At 63.1% G+C, this 15,514-nt stretch overlaps 3 protein-coding genes across 9 annotated transcripts; 1 reads left to right on the top strand and 2 right to left on the bottom strand.

The window, feature by feature from the left end:
- Window positions 1–420: 420 nt before the first annotated feature.
- On the bottom strand, window positions 421–2,627 carry CA1H1orf35 (chromosome A1 C1orf35 homolog). Its single transcript, XM_027050660.2, has 8 exons — window positions 2,421–2,627; window positions 2,120–2,270; window positions 1,956–2,001; window positions 1,787–1,869; window positions 1,603–1,675; window positions 1,342–1,430; window positions 813–941; window positions 421–717 (listed from the first exon to the last, which is right to left on the bottom strand). Exons 1-8 carry the CDS (start codon window positions 2,512–2,514, stop codon window positions 633–635), a joined length of 750 nt encoding a protein of 249 aa, XP_026906461.1. The 5' UTR covers window positions 2,515–2,627; the 3' UTR covers window positions 421–632.
- A 1,886-nt stretch (window positions 2,628–4,513) lies between these two features.
- MRPL55 (mitochondrial ribosomal protein L55) lies at window positions 4,514–8,258 on the bottom strand. 4 transcript variants are annotated; one of them, XM_053218968.1, is made up of 4 exons: window positions 8,082–8,258; window positions 6,923–7,113; window positions 5,094–5,295; window positions 4,514–4,742 (listed from the first exon to the last, which is right to left on the bottom strand). In XM_053218968.1, the coding sequence occupies exons 2-4, from the start codon at window positions 6,982–6,984 to the stop codon at window positions 4,590–4,592; spliced, it is 417 nt and encodes a 138-aa protein (XP_053074943.1). In that variant the 5' UTR covers window positions 6,985–7,113; window positions 8,082–8,258; the 3' UTR covers window positions 4,514–4,589. The 4 variants fall into 4 exon arrangements, with proteins under 4 accessions (XP_053074943.1, XP_014938895.1, XP_014938897.1 ...); XM_015083409.3 differs by having other exon boundaries at window positions 6,923–7,110; XM_015083411.3 differs by having other exon boundaries at window positions 7,022–7,113; window positions 8,082–8,248.
- Window positions 8,259–8,315: 57 nt separating this feature from the next.
- GUK1 (guanylate kinase 1) lies at window positions 8,316–15,434 on the top strand. Of its 4 annotated transcripts, XM_027050664.2 has the most exons (9): window positions 8,316–8,470; window positions 8,811–8,964; window positions 12,661–12,774; window positions 13,063–13,104; window positions 13,797–13,893; window positions 14,618–14,756; window positions 14,843–14,927; window positions 15,043–15,128; window positions 15,241–15,434. In XM_027050664.2, the coding sequence occupies exons 2-9, from the start codon at window positions 8,919–8,921 to the stop codon at window positions 15,274–15,276; spliced, it is 645 nt and encodes a 214-aa protein (XP_026906465.1). In that variant the 5' UTR covers window positions 8,316–8,470; window positions 8,811–8,918; the 3' UTR covers window positions 15,277–15,434. The 4 variants fall into 4 exon arrangements, with proteins under 4 accessions (XP_026906465.1, XP_026906464.1, XP_053074923.1 ...); XM_027050663.2 differs by lacking the exon at window positions 8,811–8,964 and having other exon boundaries at window positions 8,317–8,470; XM_053218948.1 differs by lacking the exons at window positions 8,316–8,470; window positions 8,811–8,964 and adding an exon at window positions 8,983–9,130 and having other exon boundaries at window positions 12,662–12,774.
- The last annotated feature ends 80 nt before the right edge of the window (window positions 15,435–15,514 follow it).

Below are 15,514 nucleotides of genomic sequence, written 5' to 3'. Positions count from 1 at the left end.
TTTGATTAATTTTCAAATCTGAAGCAAAAGATGCATATTTCCTTATTAGGGATCCAGCCTGGGTCCTGTGCTCACTCTTCTGGGTTGTAAGAGGTCCCCTCCCTGCAGAGGAGGTGAGGCCTGGGGGAGGGAGCTAGTACCCCACTTTGCCCCCCTCTCCAAGGAGTCCAGGGGACAGGTCCCTTGGCACCTGGAGTGGGGTGGGGGAGACTCCAGGTACAAGTCTTCACCCTCATGATCTACATGTCCAGCCTGTCGCCCAGGGTGAGATGTGACCCAGGTCTCCTGGTACATCTGACATCACTGCCCAGGGACAGGCCCACCAGGGTCTCTGGCTGGTCTTACTGGAACCCAACACCGTCATGTTCTCCCCTGCCCCTTTCTACTGGAACATGTGACAACCTACCCTTGAGTGTGAAATACTTTCCCCTTAAAATAACTTTATTTAAGTACAAAGAGTGAATTAAAGAAAAATAGAAGTAGCTGTACTTGGCCACCCCAAAGCCGCACAGGGGCTCCCCAGGCTATGCCCCCTGCCCTCCCGCCAGGGGCTGTCTCTGGGGCCAGGGCCCCTGCAGGGGGGGGCGGGGAGGGGGTCTGCTGGAGGCTGGAAACTGTCAGCAGGTCTGGCTTCAGTCACTGTGGTGGCCACGCCGCCGCCTCTTACAGCTGGGTGAGGAGGAGCTGGAGTCCGAGTCGCGCCTGCGACGCCCGGGCCTGGGGAGACCGAGAAACCGAAACCCGGTGGGTGGGTGTGAGGCTGCCCTGCCTACCCCACCTGCCAGGCTGCCCCAAAGCAGAGGCACACCTACCCAGCAGGAGCTGGGGGCAGTGGGGAAGTCCCCCTGCTCCTGTGTGCCTTCTCTTTCTTCTTCTCTTTCTTGTGCTTCTTCTTTTTCTTCTTTTTTTTCTCTTTTCTGCTTTTCCTGTGGCCCTCGGGGCTGCAAGGAGGGGCAGGGCACACAGTGCTGGGCGGTGAGAGGGTCGCACCGGGTACCGACCACCCTCCTACCGCTAAGTAGCGGCAGGTACAGGCAGCTCGAGGGACAGTCCCTTGCGGCAAATGCCACTTGGCCCCCACCCCACCACGTATGCCCCGATAGGTGACAACCCCCACACCCCCTATGCAGGGCACCAGCAGAGCGCAGGGGCTCGCCCTTCCACCTGAGCGCCTCCCTCCAGAGACCCCAGCAGGCAATGGGGACCCAGGCCCCTGAGGGAAGAAGGGACAGGAGCTGGGAAGGGCACTAACCCAAAGGCAGCCTGCAGCCGCGCCACTAAGAGAACCAGGAGTTATGTGCAGCCCCACCCTCTCCCTGGGAGCTGGGGGGCGGCCCTTACCCCGGCTCCGCCTTCTCGTCCTCAGACCTAGGCTTCTTCCTGGAGGAGGCCGGAGAGGAAGCCAGCCGGCCACTGTCCACGCGATGGTGCTGCGGTGGGAGGCCACTTTGGGGGGGGGGGGGTGCGTGGGAGGCGCCCCGGGATGCCAACGGGGAGGACCAGCTCCGGTTTCCCGGACCGGGGAACGGGAGTGCCCCACGAGCAGAGACGGCCAGCCCCTGACCCTGACCCGCGGGATCCCCGGGTGTTATGGGCACTTACCGTGAACACGGAGAGCCCCAGCTTGGCGGCCTCCTTGTCTTCTCGGGACAACGCCACTCGGCCTGCGGAGCCACTGCGGGAACGCGGGTGATAAGCCCCCCTGGTGAGAACGCCCCGGCCTCCCTAATCAGGTCGCACTTCCATTTGGGCAACTTGGGCAGAGTCCACCCCCCTCGCAACACACCTGGAGCTCCCCAGGCCCAGCAGCCGGTCCACTCCCTTCTCCTCGTGGTCCCCTCCTTCCCGCTTACACACCTCGACAAAGTCCTGCGCGGAGGGCCAGAGGGTGCTTGCGGCAGGAAGCTCGCGGCCCTGCCCCGCCTCGCCCCCGCCCCCCAGGAGGATCCCCTCACCTCCTTGCTCAGGCCGGTGGGCTGCTTCCGCACGTTCTTGTAACCTCTGCGGGGGCGGCGCGCGCGAGCTTCAGGGAGCGGCCGGCCTCGCCTGGACCCCTGCTCCTCCGTCCCCGCCGCGCCCCCCCACCCGGAGCTCCCCCAACCCCGCGGGGTTCACTCACAGCGCCGCCATGAGCGCCTCCTGCTCTGCCTGCCTCACGGCCGCCAGCTCCTCCTCCCGGCTCAGTCCCGCGCCGTCCGCCCGACCCTTGGCGTACCAGGTGAGGTCGCGGCCCTTCTGCCAGCGGCCCACAGGGGCCATCAGCGAGTTGCCTGTGGAAATGCAGCGCCGAGGGCTCGGCCCGCGGGGTTTGCGCGGCACCGTCGCTCCCCGCACCCGCGGCCCGTGCAGCTCCCGCGCTCCTCGCGCCCCCTCGTCCCCCGCACAGCACCCCCCAGCCCCGGGCCTGGCATCGCGCTGACCCAGGTAGTTCTCTCTCTGCTTGTCGGTCTTCACGTCCTCCCAGCTGAACTGGTCCTGCCCGCCGCGCACACCGCCCCGGCTGGAGCCGAACATGGTTTCCGGCCGTCCGAAGCCCCGGCCTCGCCGCCCCGGGCGGCGCCGCCGCCGCCGGCGCCCGCTCCCGCGTCGCGTGCCTGAACGTCACACCCGCGCTGGCTTCGCAGCGCCACGCGCGCATGCGCACTGCTTCCTCTCCCGCGCCAATGTTTGGCACGCTTGCGCACGGCTCACCGCTCCACTTCCCCTGGCGTTCGTTCAGCGCGCCTGCGCCCCGCCCTGGGGAAGGAGCGGTCCACGGCGCTGGGCCTGGTCCTGAGCGTACCGCTGGCACAACAGCTGTTGTTAGGAGCCACATTGGGCGGCTGACGCCGGGGTCCAGGGTTGCGCTGGGAGAGAGACGGCCCCTGGGAACCCCCGACCGGCGCCCCCGGAGATCCGGGTTGGGGGGGGGGTCTCCAAGCGCGCACCTAGGCTCCTGGCGGTCCAGGCTCGCCCCCTGGATCAGCAGTCCCGGAAGGGGGCGGCTCGAAGCGGCTCGGATCCGGAGGAAGCTCCCTAGGCACCCCTGCGGCGTCGTGCACTGCCGCTAAGTCGTCTTGGAGTCTGGGCTTCCCCACGTGTGGCCCGGAGAGCCGACGCCTCCCCTGGGCCGGGGGTTGCCCCGTGGGGGCTCCAGCGCGGGAGCGTAGAGCGCCGGTCTGAGACTGCAGGCTCCTCTGGGGAGCGCGTGGGCCACGGGGGCCGCCTGTGGTTGGCCAGGCAGCGTCAGCCACCAGGGTCTGGACACTGGAAGCCGTCAGCACAAAGTCTGAAGTCCCCAAATGGGCCTGGAAGGGGGGGTGGTACTTGCGGAGGTAGGGAGTTGGGGGTCCGTGTATAGGAAGTCCCTGGGTCCTCGAAGGTTGTAGCGTGGATGGAGTTCTCTGCTTGACCAGACTGCTCAGGTCTCCAGAGCTCTCCAGCCAGGCCTTGGGCCTCCGGTCCGGCTTGCCCAGACCCCTGCCCTCAGTACCAGCAGGATCCCATGACCCCTGGTCAGCTTGCCCAGGCCCGCCTCCTCCCCGCCCCTCCCCCCGCCTCAGTATCTCAGCAGGATCCCATGCAGATGTGGGGCTGCTGCCAAGCCTGCCTTCAGCAATGATCCCATTAGGTGGCATCTGCCAGAACGCTCCCTACCTGGGTGATTCCTCTTAGTAATTTCTCATCACCAACACCCACCCTTGCCTTTTGGCTACAAATCTCCTACATCCATCATTGTGACCCCACTTCAGGTAAAGTGCCTTGCCATCTTCAGAAACGTCCTGGCTACCTTGGGATCAGACAACGCCACTGGGCATCTCACAAGCAGGGAGCTGGAGGGCAGGCACAGGTGCAGGGGCGGTGCATGTCCCTGTAAACCTGTTCAGGGCCAATGTACTCAGTGGACCAGTGGGGACTCAGGAGTCCAAAGGTGGGTGCTTAGCCCTACATCCCTCTCTGGGAGCCACAATCAGACGCCAGCACCCCCTCTCCAGTCATGCCGGGAACACCTTCCCCACCATCTGTCAGGCAGCGCCCCACAGTCAACACCCAAGGGCAGCCCAAGGCTGGGGCTGGGCCAGCTGCACTTGGAAAGGTTAGGACTTGAGCCTCCAGTCTTGCAAAAGCCTGACCAAGGTGACACCCACCACAAGAGGGAAAAGTAGCAGTCAACCACAGAAGGCTGGTCTGTTGTAGCTGCACCGGGCGGGGCTGCAAGCAGAGTCAGTCCACAACAGGGCCGATGGCACCTCCTGTTGGCATTGGGTATGGCAGAGAGCGCCTCAGTGCTGGGCAGGGTGGGCCAGCCACCAGCAGGGATCCCAGACACCCTGCTCCTTCCACCCACTTCCACCCCTGTGGCTGCCACACTCCAGCCAGGAGAGCCTGTGGTGCCCTGCTGGAAGGCAGTGAAGGGGGGGAGGGGGCTCCAGGCCCTGAGGGCTGGCTCTGCAGTTCTCACCCGACCCTGTGGCCACAGAGACCCCCAAGCCAGACACGCACACACCAGAAGGATAGGCAAGGCAGAGGAGGCTTTGTGAACACACTATGTTTAAAGGCTCACCCTCCCCACCCACGGTGTCCCCAACCCGGCCAGCTTCCAGGCACAGTCACTTTTTGGTCCAAAACTGCTTGTACCGCTCCACATCAAAGTCGTCGCCCAGCTCTGGCTCCTGCTGCTTTTGCTCTGTGAGCTGGGCCATGCGTTTCCGGAACCGGGCCCTCCTCTCCTCTGGGGACAGGGCGTCCAGATCCACGGGCATCTGTGGGGAGGGGCTCGGTCAGAGGGCCCAGAGCCTTGTCCCTGTCTCTGCTTCACCTTGTCCTCCACTGTGTGGTTCAGGTTTTCACATTTCGCTAGGTTTGTCTGCCTTCAAAGCTCTCAGTTGTTTTCCCAAGACTGATGCTGGTCAGACACGCAGCTCAGGGCTGCTCTCTGGTCCTGACGCATGGAGCTAAGTCCACTCTCCCTCCTCCCTCTCCTCATGGCCCCCTGTCTCCCCTCACCCATTAGGCTGCCATGGGTGCTGAGGCCACAGCTCCTGCAGGAGCAGCTGCTATGGCCAAGCCTGCCAGGACCCACACCCCAGGGAGTACAGGGGAGGGAGACCCACCTCAAGCATTCGCCGTGGCTCCCGATAGCGGATGTGGATGGTGGAGCCATCCTGCTTGATCAGGAGCACAGGGTAGAGGCGCGCATAGGCTTGCCGGCGCACGCGCGTGAGTGAGGCCCTGTTGCTGTCAGCGATCTGGGAGGACAGGTGCAGGTGGCGACACGCAGGGGCAGCCCCCATCAGCACATGCTGCCGCAGTAGGCTATAGACACAGACGTGCATGTGCGTGGGTCAGTGGCTGGTGCGGGGACTGGAGTACCCACAGGGCCCAGCTGTCCAGCTCCCGAGGGTGCACACAGTGACCTGCACCAGAACAGGGCATGGTCATAGCAGCTGGGCAAGATCACGAGGCTTTCAGAGGTGTGAAGGCAGAGGTCAGCAGCGCAGACCCCAGTGGGCTTCAGGCACCATCCCTGGTGAGGACTGGCTGTACAGTTCAGGCACTGGACGCCAGCATCAGGCAGGAACCAGACTTCCAGGGGAACAGAGACCTAGTGCTGTGGCCCGGACCTTGTGTCTCCCCCGGATTCTGACACTGAAGCCCCGACTCCCATGATGTGCTGTTGGAAGTGGGGCCTCTCAGAGGTGGTTAGGGTGAGAGGAGGTCACAAGGGCCCTCACAGTGGGACCGGTGCCCCTATAAGGCAAGAGACCGGAACACTGCTGTGAGGACTTGGAACCAGGAAGACAGGCCTCCACAGAACCCTGAGCTCAGACTTCCAGCTTCCCCACTCCCAGCCCCCGTGGCCTGCTGCTGGGGCAGCACAAGTGGACCGAGATACCCAGAGCCCACCTGGCTTCTGAGTGTGGCAGATACTCGGCCTCCCTCCGTACAGCAGGGCGTGTGCTCTCGAGTGACAGGACAAGGAAGCCCCAGTCACCCCACTCTGCTGGGCCGCATGACCCCCAAGGTCTACTCCAGTCTACCCTTCCTGCAAACTCGGCTCTAGCCCGGGTCTGAGGATGAGGGCACCTGACCGACAGCAGAGTTCGAGAATTCCCTGAAATGTCTTGTATGCCAGAAGTGGCCCTGTCTGCCCAGTGTTCTTTCACACACCCATGGCAGGCAGGCATCCCAGTAGCTCCCCACCTGACTTTGCCAAGGCTCTCGCTGCATGAGCAGCCCCATCCAGCCCACACCTCCCACCTGGTCCCCACATCGGCTCCACGGAGACCCCGTACTCTGCAGGTGGGGGTGTCTTTCAGCTCTCAGGCCTGCCCCTTCCACAAGGCAGGCTGACCGGCAAGCCCTCAGACCGAGGGTACATCTCCTCCCCAAGACTGCTGTTATCAGGGCAAGAACCACACTGCATCTACCGTTAAGTCACTGGGCACTCAGTATGGCAACAGAAAGCCAGCCCCTGCCATCAGTCATGCAGATGGTGGACAGGACACAGTCACCTCAGAGGACCCTGGGTTGGTGGACTGGGGAGGCTTCCAGAAGGGCTGGAAGGGATGTTGGGTGTTCCCTCACGTTAACAGCGTTTCTAACATGAACTTTCTTGGGAACGCTGCACTGGAGTCCCTTACCTAGCTTCACACTACCCGCAGCTTCTGGTGCCCCATCCCTCTCCCTAGATGCCACAGAACCGACTAGGACCCTGCTCTCCTTTAGCTCTGTGGCAACACTGTGATCACACCATACTTCTCATCAGGGAGAGGACACGACATCAGGGGAAGGGCAGATGAGGACACAGTTCCAGTGGGAGCAGTGGGAAGGACCCAGAGTCAGGCTGGGCTGTGCGATCTGAATAGGAAAGTCACCACCACCACCATGTGTTTGCTGCTAAGTGCTCACAAGTCGCTTCTGTTCTGCCCTTGACACCTACCATATCATCTGTATGTACTTGTACGTACTCTTCAGATAAACACGCTGGCTAGGCGGCCCCATGACAGCAGTCCCTAGGGGCCTGGAAGTCCCTGCTTACCCAAGCAGACTGCCCATGGTGGCCATTCTTCCCGGGGGGCCCCTGTGGTACATGGAGGCTCAGGATCAGCCACTGGCCTGGTGTGCAACCTGCTGGACAAGAAGAAAAAACACTGATTGACTAGTTATTTATGTCTTAGGTTTTTATTTCAGAGAGAGATAGGGGAAAGGAGCAGAGAGAGAGAACCTTAAACAGAGAGAGAATAGACACAGAGCTCAAACCCACAACCCTAGGATCATGACTTGAGCTGAAATCAAGACTCAGATGGTCAACTGACTGAGCCACCCAGGCGCCCCTTGAGAGTTTTTTAAAAGACAAGGTTTCCCACCTAACCATCAAATCCCAGCCAGGAAGAAACCACAGACCTAAGGACGTCTACAACAGGGAAGTTATCACCGGGTTTCTGCCAGTCCCTCCCAGTAAACCGTCAGGCTCTCAGCCCTGACTTACCATTAGCATCATCCGTGGGGGTGGGGGTGGGGGTGGGGGGTGGGGTTCCTGAACTCCGGATGCCCAGGTCCTACCTCCCAAGCCTGAGTCCATAAGTCTACGGCAGGGCCCAGACTCTCGGTAGTGGGTTACAGACGCAGGGAAGCCATTCTGAGGATGCACCTTGGGGGTTTCCCTGGTTCCCAAGGTCACCTACTTCTCACGACACCCCGCGATCGGAATTATAAAAGGAGAGCCGAGACCTGGAACTACTGTCCCTGAGCCCTGACCCCCAGGAAACCGTCGGTGCAGAGATCCGTGCACGACAAGCCAGGAATTTGACAGCCCAACCCCTGCCTGGGATGTCGGACACTCAGATCCCTGGCAGAGAGACCTCCCGGCCAAGATGCGCAGCTCTGCTGTGGGGTCCCCTACCTGATGGGCAAGGGTATCTGCAGGCCTCCCACCGCCTCAGGAAGCCACTTCGCGGGAAAACGAACTATCCAAGCGGATGCCCCCCCATGCTCTGTCGCCCTCGAGGGCCGGCGGCGGGGCTCGGACCCTCCCTCGGGGAAAGTCCTTCCCACCCCGCGACGCCCGCGCCTTTCCGGCACCACCCTGCCCTGCTCACCGGAGCAACCTCGACTCCCAGCGTCCAGGCTTCCGCCGGCCACTGGGGAACGAAGGCGACCGCAGGTACAGCGCACACGCTCTGGGCTAACCCAACGCGCCGTCCTGCGCAGGCGTCGCGTCTCGCGGCGCTGACGACACGTACGAGGGGCGGGGCGAGGCCGGCGCCGTACTATTACGTACTGACACGGCCCGGCGATGCTCAGTGACGTTGACCTCCGCGGGCGCCAGCGTGCCGGCTCGGCGCCGTGACGTAGGTCGCTGCGGACGGAGGCGGGCCGGCGCGGCGCTGACGTAGCCCCGCAGGCGGGCGGTGGAGGCGGCCCCTCATGCTGCGACGCCCGCTGGCCGGGCTGGCGGCGGCCGCCTTGGGCCGGGTCCCCTCGGACGGTGAGCAGCGGGCGGGCGAATGTCGGGGCGCGCGCAGTCCGCGGGACTGGATCGGGGGCCGTTCGCGGTCAGCCCTCCCGTCGCACTGGTGACGCCGCTGTCGCGGAGACTCGGGGGTTGAGCACGCGGGGTCGTGCCCTGGGGCCTCTGCGGGCCGCCCCAGGGCTGGCCGGCCGCGGTCCCCGCGAGCAGAGCAGGGCAGTGTGCTTGTCCATGAATGTAGCTCCGCCCCTGTCACGGGCCGCCCTTCTCGCGTACGCGCGCGTTTCCGCGCAGCGCAGGTGCTTCTGGCAGCTGCTGCTCTTGTGTAGAGGAATTAAAAGCTGGTTCCCTGTGTTAGTTCTCAAAATGTAGGAGGGGATTCTCCTGGCTCGTGAAGCTCCAGACAGCTTGTAAATCCCCCGCGGCCTGAGGACCTCACGCTGGATGCCGTTGTGGACCCTGCTGCATGCGGAGGGGCAGAGAGGGGGAGCAGCCTGACACCCCTCCCCAAGGTGGGCCGCACAGCACAGCCGGAGACTCTGGGAGAAGAGGGTTCTGAAGGCCCGTCTGTGGCCGCCACGCAAAGCCCCCACAGTCTTCCCTGGGCTCAAGAAGGGAAACTCTCCTGGTAGTCTGGCTCTTTGTGCTTCAGCTCCCTCCTCCGAGGGCAAACCCAGGGGGGTCCTGGACAGATGGAGCTGGCCCCTCGGAGGTCTCCCGCACCTCCCCCCCGCCCCCCGGGATTGCTGCGGGTTCCTGACCTGCCCCCAGGGTCCAGCGCCCTGAGGCTGTGCGGAGCAGGGAGTTGGTGGCAAACCTTTGTGGCTTATGGGCGTCCTAGGTGGAGCTCAGCTTCCGTCAGTACCCGACGCTTTAGTCTGGGCTGCTGGAAACTGCGCGTGTGGTGTGATTAGACGCTACTTTGGGAACAGGAGAGGGAGTGAGCCTAGGTCATTGGGGGTGCTGGTTTGGGGAGGAGCAGGGAGGCAAGCCACGTCATTGTTCCACGGGAAGGAAGGGCAGCTGGGAGCTGAGGTGTTAGTGGCCAGTGTGGGGTAGGGCCCACAGGGTAGGGCCCATGGGGCGGGGAGGACACAGGCCAAGATATAGTTGTGTGAGTCCCCTACAAGGCTCCTGGGCAGCACACCTCCCAAGCGCGGACTTGTGGACACTCTTCTGTCAGTCTTACATATCCTGGACCATGGGCTGGTCGTGAGGGACCCCGGGGGTAGGGGTGGGGGGGACCCTGGCCTTCATCCCCAGGAGGGGCCTGGGATGCATGTGCTTTCCTATCTCACCACCGATGGCTGAGTGTGCCCCGTGCTGCCCCCTTGTGGGAACCTCCCACGACAGCTGCACACAGCAGGCCCGCACACAGCCCAGGTGGGGCTTTCTTCAGTCCTGGGAACACATTGTATGGGTGCTTCATCTTTGGCTGGAGCCAGTGGGGCAGCAGTTAAGAGGTATCAGGTTCTGGCAGTTCTGAAGGTTAAGACTCTCCATAGGTTTCTTCTTTGGCCATGCCCATTTTCCTTTTTTTTTTTTTTTTTAAAGAAGTGAACAGTTGGCTTTTTCTTTTTGCTGAGTGTTGTGTTGCCAAGAAACACGATCCAGACTATGGAAAGAGGAGCAGGAAGGAAGGGGGCGTCCTGATAACGATTAGGAGTGCAAGGACAAGACCCCAGTCTCTAGGAGAAGGATGGTCCCTCCCCTTGGAGGGCCTGGGCTCCTTCCTGCTCTCTAGTTCTTATGCCCCAGGCCCTGGCCAGGTGCCAGAGTCCTGCACAGTGTCAGACAGCCCAGCTTCCTCTCAAGGAGGGAGTGGTCCTACCCCACTGGGGACTGGAAGTGGGGAAGAAGACATCAGCCACTTTGTGGGTATCCTGAGAGCTATGCGGTTTCTCAGGGCCTCTTGGCTTGGTTGTACCCCACACACAGCCCTGCCCATGCAGCCTTTTTGGGGACAGGTATGACCAGCCCTTTTGGTCCAGATCCACTTGGGCAACCTCCTTCACAAGAGGACACACTTGAATGTAGCTGGGACCTTGGGGCCTCCAGTCCCATCCCAGCTGGGTGTGCTCCTGTCAAAGGTGGCTTCTGTCAGGACTGTGCCACCATGGCCACTGGACATGGGGCCCAGGTAGTGGCCTGTGTTGGGGTGAGGGAGCTCAGCTCTGTGGGCCCCACGTTAGGAAGGACTTAGTGCTCTTGGCTGGCCAGACCCCACCCCTGCAGCATGGCCATGGCTGGCCAGATGGTGTTCCCACCCCACACTGTCAGGGTTTTAGCCCTTGAGGGAGGGTAACAGGGAGGTCTGGAGCCTGGGATTGAGGGTCAGGTGGGGCCCAGGAGGATGCCCCTGCCGGGGCAGGCTGGCAGGGCATGGCATTGCTTCAGAGCCAGGCAGGCCGCTCTTGCCTTCAGCCCACCCTGAGTGTGCATCTGCTGCCCATGGCATGGCGGCCAGTTCTGGCCGACGGGGAGGAGGCCTGGAGGGTGGGCTCTGGGACAGGGTGGAGGGTGGGGTAGTGAGTAAGACCGTGTGGCACTTCCATGTGTGCAGTCTGGCCCTCACTGAAGACGTGTCTCTCCTGGTGCGTTTGCAGTCCTGGGATGTCGGAGCTGCAGGGCTGGCACCACCGGGGAGTTTACCACTGGGGGCTGCAGGGTGCTTGCAGGTGTGTGGGGGAGGGGGCATCCTGGGGCAGAGGCACCTGCCTCATGAGGTCCGTGGTGGAGAATCCCTAGGGGGAACACTCCGAGATGGGTCCACAGGTTCCCCATACATGTGCTGCTGTGAGCAGGATCTGGGCATCCTCCTGCACAGCTCCCTGACCACCACCCTGTGTCCCCTCTGGGCCGCCCTGCCCAGAGGAACTCGTGTTCCCAAGGCACCAACACACCACAGGCACCCAGGAAGACCTAGGTGGAGGGCCAGGGCCAGGTGTGGGACGGACAGACCCCTCCCTCCACTCCCATCCCCAGACACACCCAGGGCTGTCCTGCCAAGGAGAGGGCAGCTGCAGTGGGCCTGGGCCTGTGGGCGGGAAGGCAGGACCACCAGAGTTCACTTGTGGGTCCAGTGGGGTCCTTGCTGGGAAGGACACCTGGAAGAGGCGTCACCTGAAGGCGATGCTCATCAGTGTGTTGACGGCTTCTTCCAGGTCCCTGCCTGTTGTGTCTCCAGCAGAGGGTCCCTTTCCCCCCCATCCTCCTCAGGGCTTGTCCATAAGGTGAGGTGGTCTCAGAATAGCGGTGCTTTAGCCAGATTACTGTGTTGGCCTACATCGAGGATTAGGAGATCGGGGCCCGCCCAGGGACCTGCGGACAGGCCGCCCTGGCTGGGATACAGGGCAGCCAAGGGGAGTCTGCCAGCCACCTTGGGGGCCCCCAGATGGAGCCCTGCAGGGGCTGGCAGAGGAGGGAGCTGCACCAGCCCAGCACAAGTCCCCCTGGGTGCCCCTGTGCGCCAGGGGTGCCCCAGCCCCCAAGTCTGCACCTGGCCCTGCTCACGTGTCCTGAGCACGAGGTGTCTGGGTGGGTGAGTTGAGGAGTGGCCTTTTCCTGTGCTCAGTGGGCGGGGCTGGCTGCCTTGGGAGGGATTTAGTGCTCAGAGAGTGGGGAGTGAGCAGGGATTACCACCCCCTGCGGGCTCTTCTGGAACCACCCCAGGCTGGTCCCTGAGTCTGCATCCCACCAGGAGGTGGGTCCTGCTGGGCATGCTGGGGGTGGTCGGGTGGGCGCAGAGCTGGGCGGCTGTCATCAGGAGCTCCCCCCCCCCCCCCCCCCCGCTCCCTGTCTTGAGCCAAGTGCTAGGGGTGGTCCACCTGCCCAAGCATCGGAGGGGTGAGGAAGCTGTGGTCCCTTGGGTTCCCATGTCCCACTGGAAGCTTCCAGAACAGGGCTCAGGTGCTGCTTACTGACCGAGGCTGTCTTGGGTGTGGTGCCTGGAGACACAGGGATGGGGACCCTCCCAGGCTCCAAAGTCCAGGACTGCATGGCCAGGGAACTCACATCTGTGGCTGATGTGTGTGACACCAGCTAGCCCCGGGCGAGGCACAGCTAGGTTGGCGCTGGGTTCCAAGTCCAGCTCCGTCCCAGTCCCCGGCTGACTTCACACAGGGTAGCGGGGGCACCAGCCACCCCGCCCACTTCCAGTTCTGGGTACATCCCTCAGGCCTCGCTGATCCCCTCTCCCTCACCCACAGGAATGTCAGGACCAAGGCCTGTCGTCCTGAGTGGACCATCGGGGGCGGGGAAGAGCACCCTGCTGAAGAGACTCCTGCAGGAACACGGCAGCATCTTCGGCTTCAGCGTGTCCCGTGAGGCCTGGGTTGCAGGGGCAGGGGAAAGGAGGGTTTCAGGGATGCTGGGGGTAGGACCAGGCCACCTCCTGACCCACCTGTAGGGGAGCCCCACACTGCACTCCCTGACCTGGGGCCCCCACACCCACCTGTGGGGGAGCCCCACACCACCCAGAGCCCCACACTGTACCCCCTTACCTGGGGCCCCCACACCCACTCGTGGGCTGAGCCAGGCCCTGCAGAGAAGGCCATGCATGGGTGTAGGGGCACCAGGTTCCCAGATTGGTCATAGGTGTTTGTTCCTAGACACCACGAGGGACCCACGGCCTGGAGAAGAGAATGGGAAAGGTGAGCTCACCCCTTGGCATCTGTCTCATCTGAGAGATGGACCCCCGCACAGGGTGGGCAGGCAGCATGCTGGCACCCAGGAAGAGACGGGGTGGGGGCCCCAATCTCTGCATAAGGTCCCTGAAGGCACCAGTCTTGACACACATGCCACTCCACACATGGTCCTCTGATTGATGTAGACATCACAGTTGTGTACCATCAGGGTCCCTCTGATACTGCAGGTATCTTCTGTGTCTTAGTAGGATCATGGGAGTCCCCTGAACCTCCCCTGTCCAGGCCGGTAGTGTCCAGGCCCCCCTGCCCAGGCTGGCAGTGTCTAGGCCCCCCTGCCCAGGCTGGCAGTGTCCAGGCCCCCCTGCTCAGGTCAGCAGTGTCCAGGCCCCCCTGCTCAGGTTGGCAGTGTCCAGGCCCCCTACCCAGGCCGGCAGTGTCCGGGCCCCTCTTCCCGAGGCTGGCAGTGTCCAGGCCCCCCTTCTGAGGCCAGCAGTGTCCAGGCTCCCTCTAGCCTTCCTTTGGAAGCCAGTGGTTTCCAGGCTCTCCTCGGTGTCATGTGTGTGTTCTGCTCAGCGCCTAGAACAGCTCCTTCATGTGGGGCGGACAGGTGCACCGGAGATGCTGGTTCTGGCCACACTTGGTGCCCAAGCCCCTGGTGGTCTGGCCATGGGCAAGGCTCAGATAGCCCCTCCTTGCAGATTACTATTTTGTGACCAGGGAGATGATGCAGCGGGACATTGCGGCTGGTGACTTCATTGAGCACGCGGAGTTCTCGGGGAACCTGTACGGGACCAGGTGGGCCACACTTGGCACCTCCACACCCTCCCAGGGGCTCTGCCTTCAGCTGGACAGGACCTCTGAGGGTCGTTTGGGCAGTTGGGAGTCAGGTCCCCAGCCCAGCCAGGGGTCGAGCTCTGCAGGCCCCTCCTCCCAGCCACCTCTGTCCACCTGGCCAAGCCATGGTGAGGTCCGCGGGCCCCTCTAGGGACTGGCGCTCAATGAGGACTCCAGCAATCTGGGTCTTCTAGGACCACAGGCTGTACTCAGCTTGCTCTCCCAGCAGTGGGCTGGCATGGGGGTGCCCCCCAGTCCCCAATACTTCTCTGCCAGCTCTTCCCACCCGGCTGAGAGGCCTACGTCAGCCTGTGTGCACATCCTGTTCGTGAGCCGCTGGCAAGGGTGAGCCAGAGGCTCTATGAGACCCATCTTGCTCCATCCTAGGCTCTAGGTACAGCTGGACAGGACAGTGGGGCTGTGTTGGGTGGGTGCCTGGTGCCCTGGGGCTGTGCAGTGAGCCCTCCTGCCACTTCCCACAGCCACCCTCAGCCCAGCAGAGGGCCCAGCACACGTGTACTTCCAGAAAGGTGGAGGAGGTGCAGGGGTCCTGGTAGGTTTCTGCACTCATGTCCGGCCAGGCCCATGCCCTGCTGAGGCTCCTTGAGGCCATGAGGGGCTGCTGAGCCCCAGAAGCCCCACTGAGCATTTGCCGCCCCTCTGTCCTCCCCACTCTGTCCTCCAGCAAAGCAGCGGTGCGGGCCGTGCAGGCCATGAACCGCATCTGCGTGCTGGACGTGGACCTGCAAGGCGTGCGTAACATCAAGAAGACCGATCTGCGGCCCATCTACATCTTTGTGCAGCCGCCCTCGCTGGACGTCCTGGTGGGGGGTGGGCCTGGGCTGGGGTGGGGGGGGCGGGGCTGGGGGCAGGGCCCGCCCAGACACCCTGACCCTCCCCTGTGCCTCAGGAGCAGCGGCTGCGGCAGCGGAACACAGAGACTGAGGAGAGCCTGGCTAAGCGGCTGGCTGCTGCTCGTGTTGACATGGAGAGCTGTGAGTGTGGGCACTGGCCACCTGCCGTCCCCCCAGGCTCCTCACCCACTAGGGAGACCCCCAGGGTCCCTGGTCACCAGAGATGACCCTGCCCTCCCTCTTCCCCCCTCCCCAGGCAAGGAGCAGGGCCTGTTCGACCTGATCATCATCAATGACAACCTGGACAAGGCCTATCAGGCCCTGGAGGAGGCACTGTCCGAGGTGGGCTCTGCAGGGTCAGGACTTCTCTGTAGTGCACGCAGGGAGAGGGGCTGGGACAGACGATGTGGCCTATCCCCTGGGCCCTCCTGATGCCCTTCTCTCCCTGTGGCAGGAAATCAAGAAGGCCCAAAGGACCAGCCACTCCTGAGAGGGACTGCCAGTTGTGTCCTCCCCGATGGGGACTCCGCTCACATCAGCCAGCACCTCCTCCCCCCAGACTGCTGTGTCTGGGGGACCCTGGCCTCCCCTTTCCCCCTCCTATGGGAGCCAGGCCCATGTCCTAATAAAAACTGCTGTGTAACCGTGTCCCTGAGCCTGTGGGTTGCCATCTTCAAGCCAGGGTGTTGGGGACTGGACCATGCTGTCCATCACAGACCCCGACTCCT

This window comes from Acinonyx jubatus, chromosome A1 (assembly GCF_027475565.1).
Source record: "Acinonyx jubatus isolate Ajub_Pintada_27869175 chromosome A1, VMU_Ajub_asm_v1.0, whole genome shotgun sequence".
Taxonomy (NCBI): domain Eukaryota; kingdom Metazoa; phylum Chordata; class Mammalia; order Carnivora; family Felidae; genus Acinonyx; species Acinonyx jubatus.
Note: the sequence above shows the minus strand (reverse complement) of the source record. Positions and strands in the feature narration are given on the sequence as shown.

What these genes read in the sequence shown, in the direction of transcription:
- CA1H1orf35 (XM_027050660.2), bottom strand. Translation starts at nt 2,514, where the DNA reads ATGTTCGGCTCCAGCCGGGGCGGTGTGCGCGGCGGGCAGGACCAGTTC. An exon ending in GAGGCGCTCATGGCGGCGCT is followed by an intron (nt 2,002 to 2,119) that starts GTGAGTGAACCC and finishes CCGCCCCCGCAG; the next exon opens with AGGTTACAAGAACGTGCGGA. An exon ending in CTGCCCCCAGCTCCTGCTGG is followed by an intron (nt 718 to 812) that starts GTAGGTGTGCCT and finishes CGGTCTCCCCAG; the next exon opens with GCCCGGGCGTCGCAGGCGCG.
- MRPL55 (XM_053218968.1), bottom strand. Translation starts at nt 6,984, where the DNA reads ATGGGGCCGCCTAGCCAGCGTGTTTATCTGAAGAGTACGTACAAGTAC. An exon ending in AAGTACATACAGATGATATG is followed by an intron (nt 5,296 to 6,922) that starts GTAGGTGTCAAG and finishes CTGTGTCTATAG; the next exon opens with CCTACTGCGGCAGCATGTGC. An exon ending in AGCCACGGCGAATGCTTGAG is followed by an intron (nt 4,743 to 5,093) that starts GTGGGTCTCCCT and finishes CCCTCCCCACAG; the next exon opens with ATGCCCGTGGATCTGGACGC.
- GUK1 (XM_027050663.2), top strand. Translation starts at nt 8,410, where the DNA reads ATGCTGCGACGCCCGCTGGCCGGGCTGGCGGCGGCCGCCTTGGGCCGG. An exon ending in TGGAGAAGAGAATGGGAAAG is followed by an intron (nt 13,105 to 13,796) that starts GTGAGCTCACCC and finishes CCCTCCTTGCAG; the next exon opens with ATTACTATTTTGTGACCAGG. An exon ending in CGCCCTCGCTGGACGTCCTG is followed by an intron (nt 14,757 to 14,842) that starts GTGGGGGGTGGG and finishes CCTGTGCCTCAG; the next exon opens with GAGCAGCGGCTGCGGCAGCG.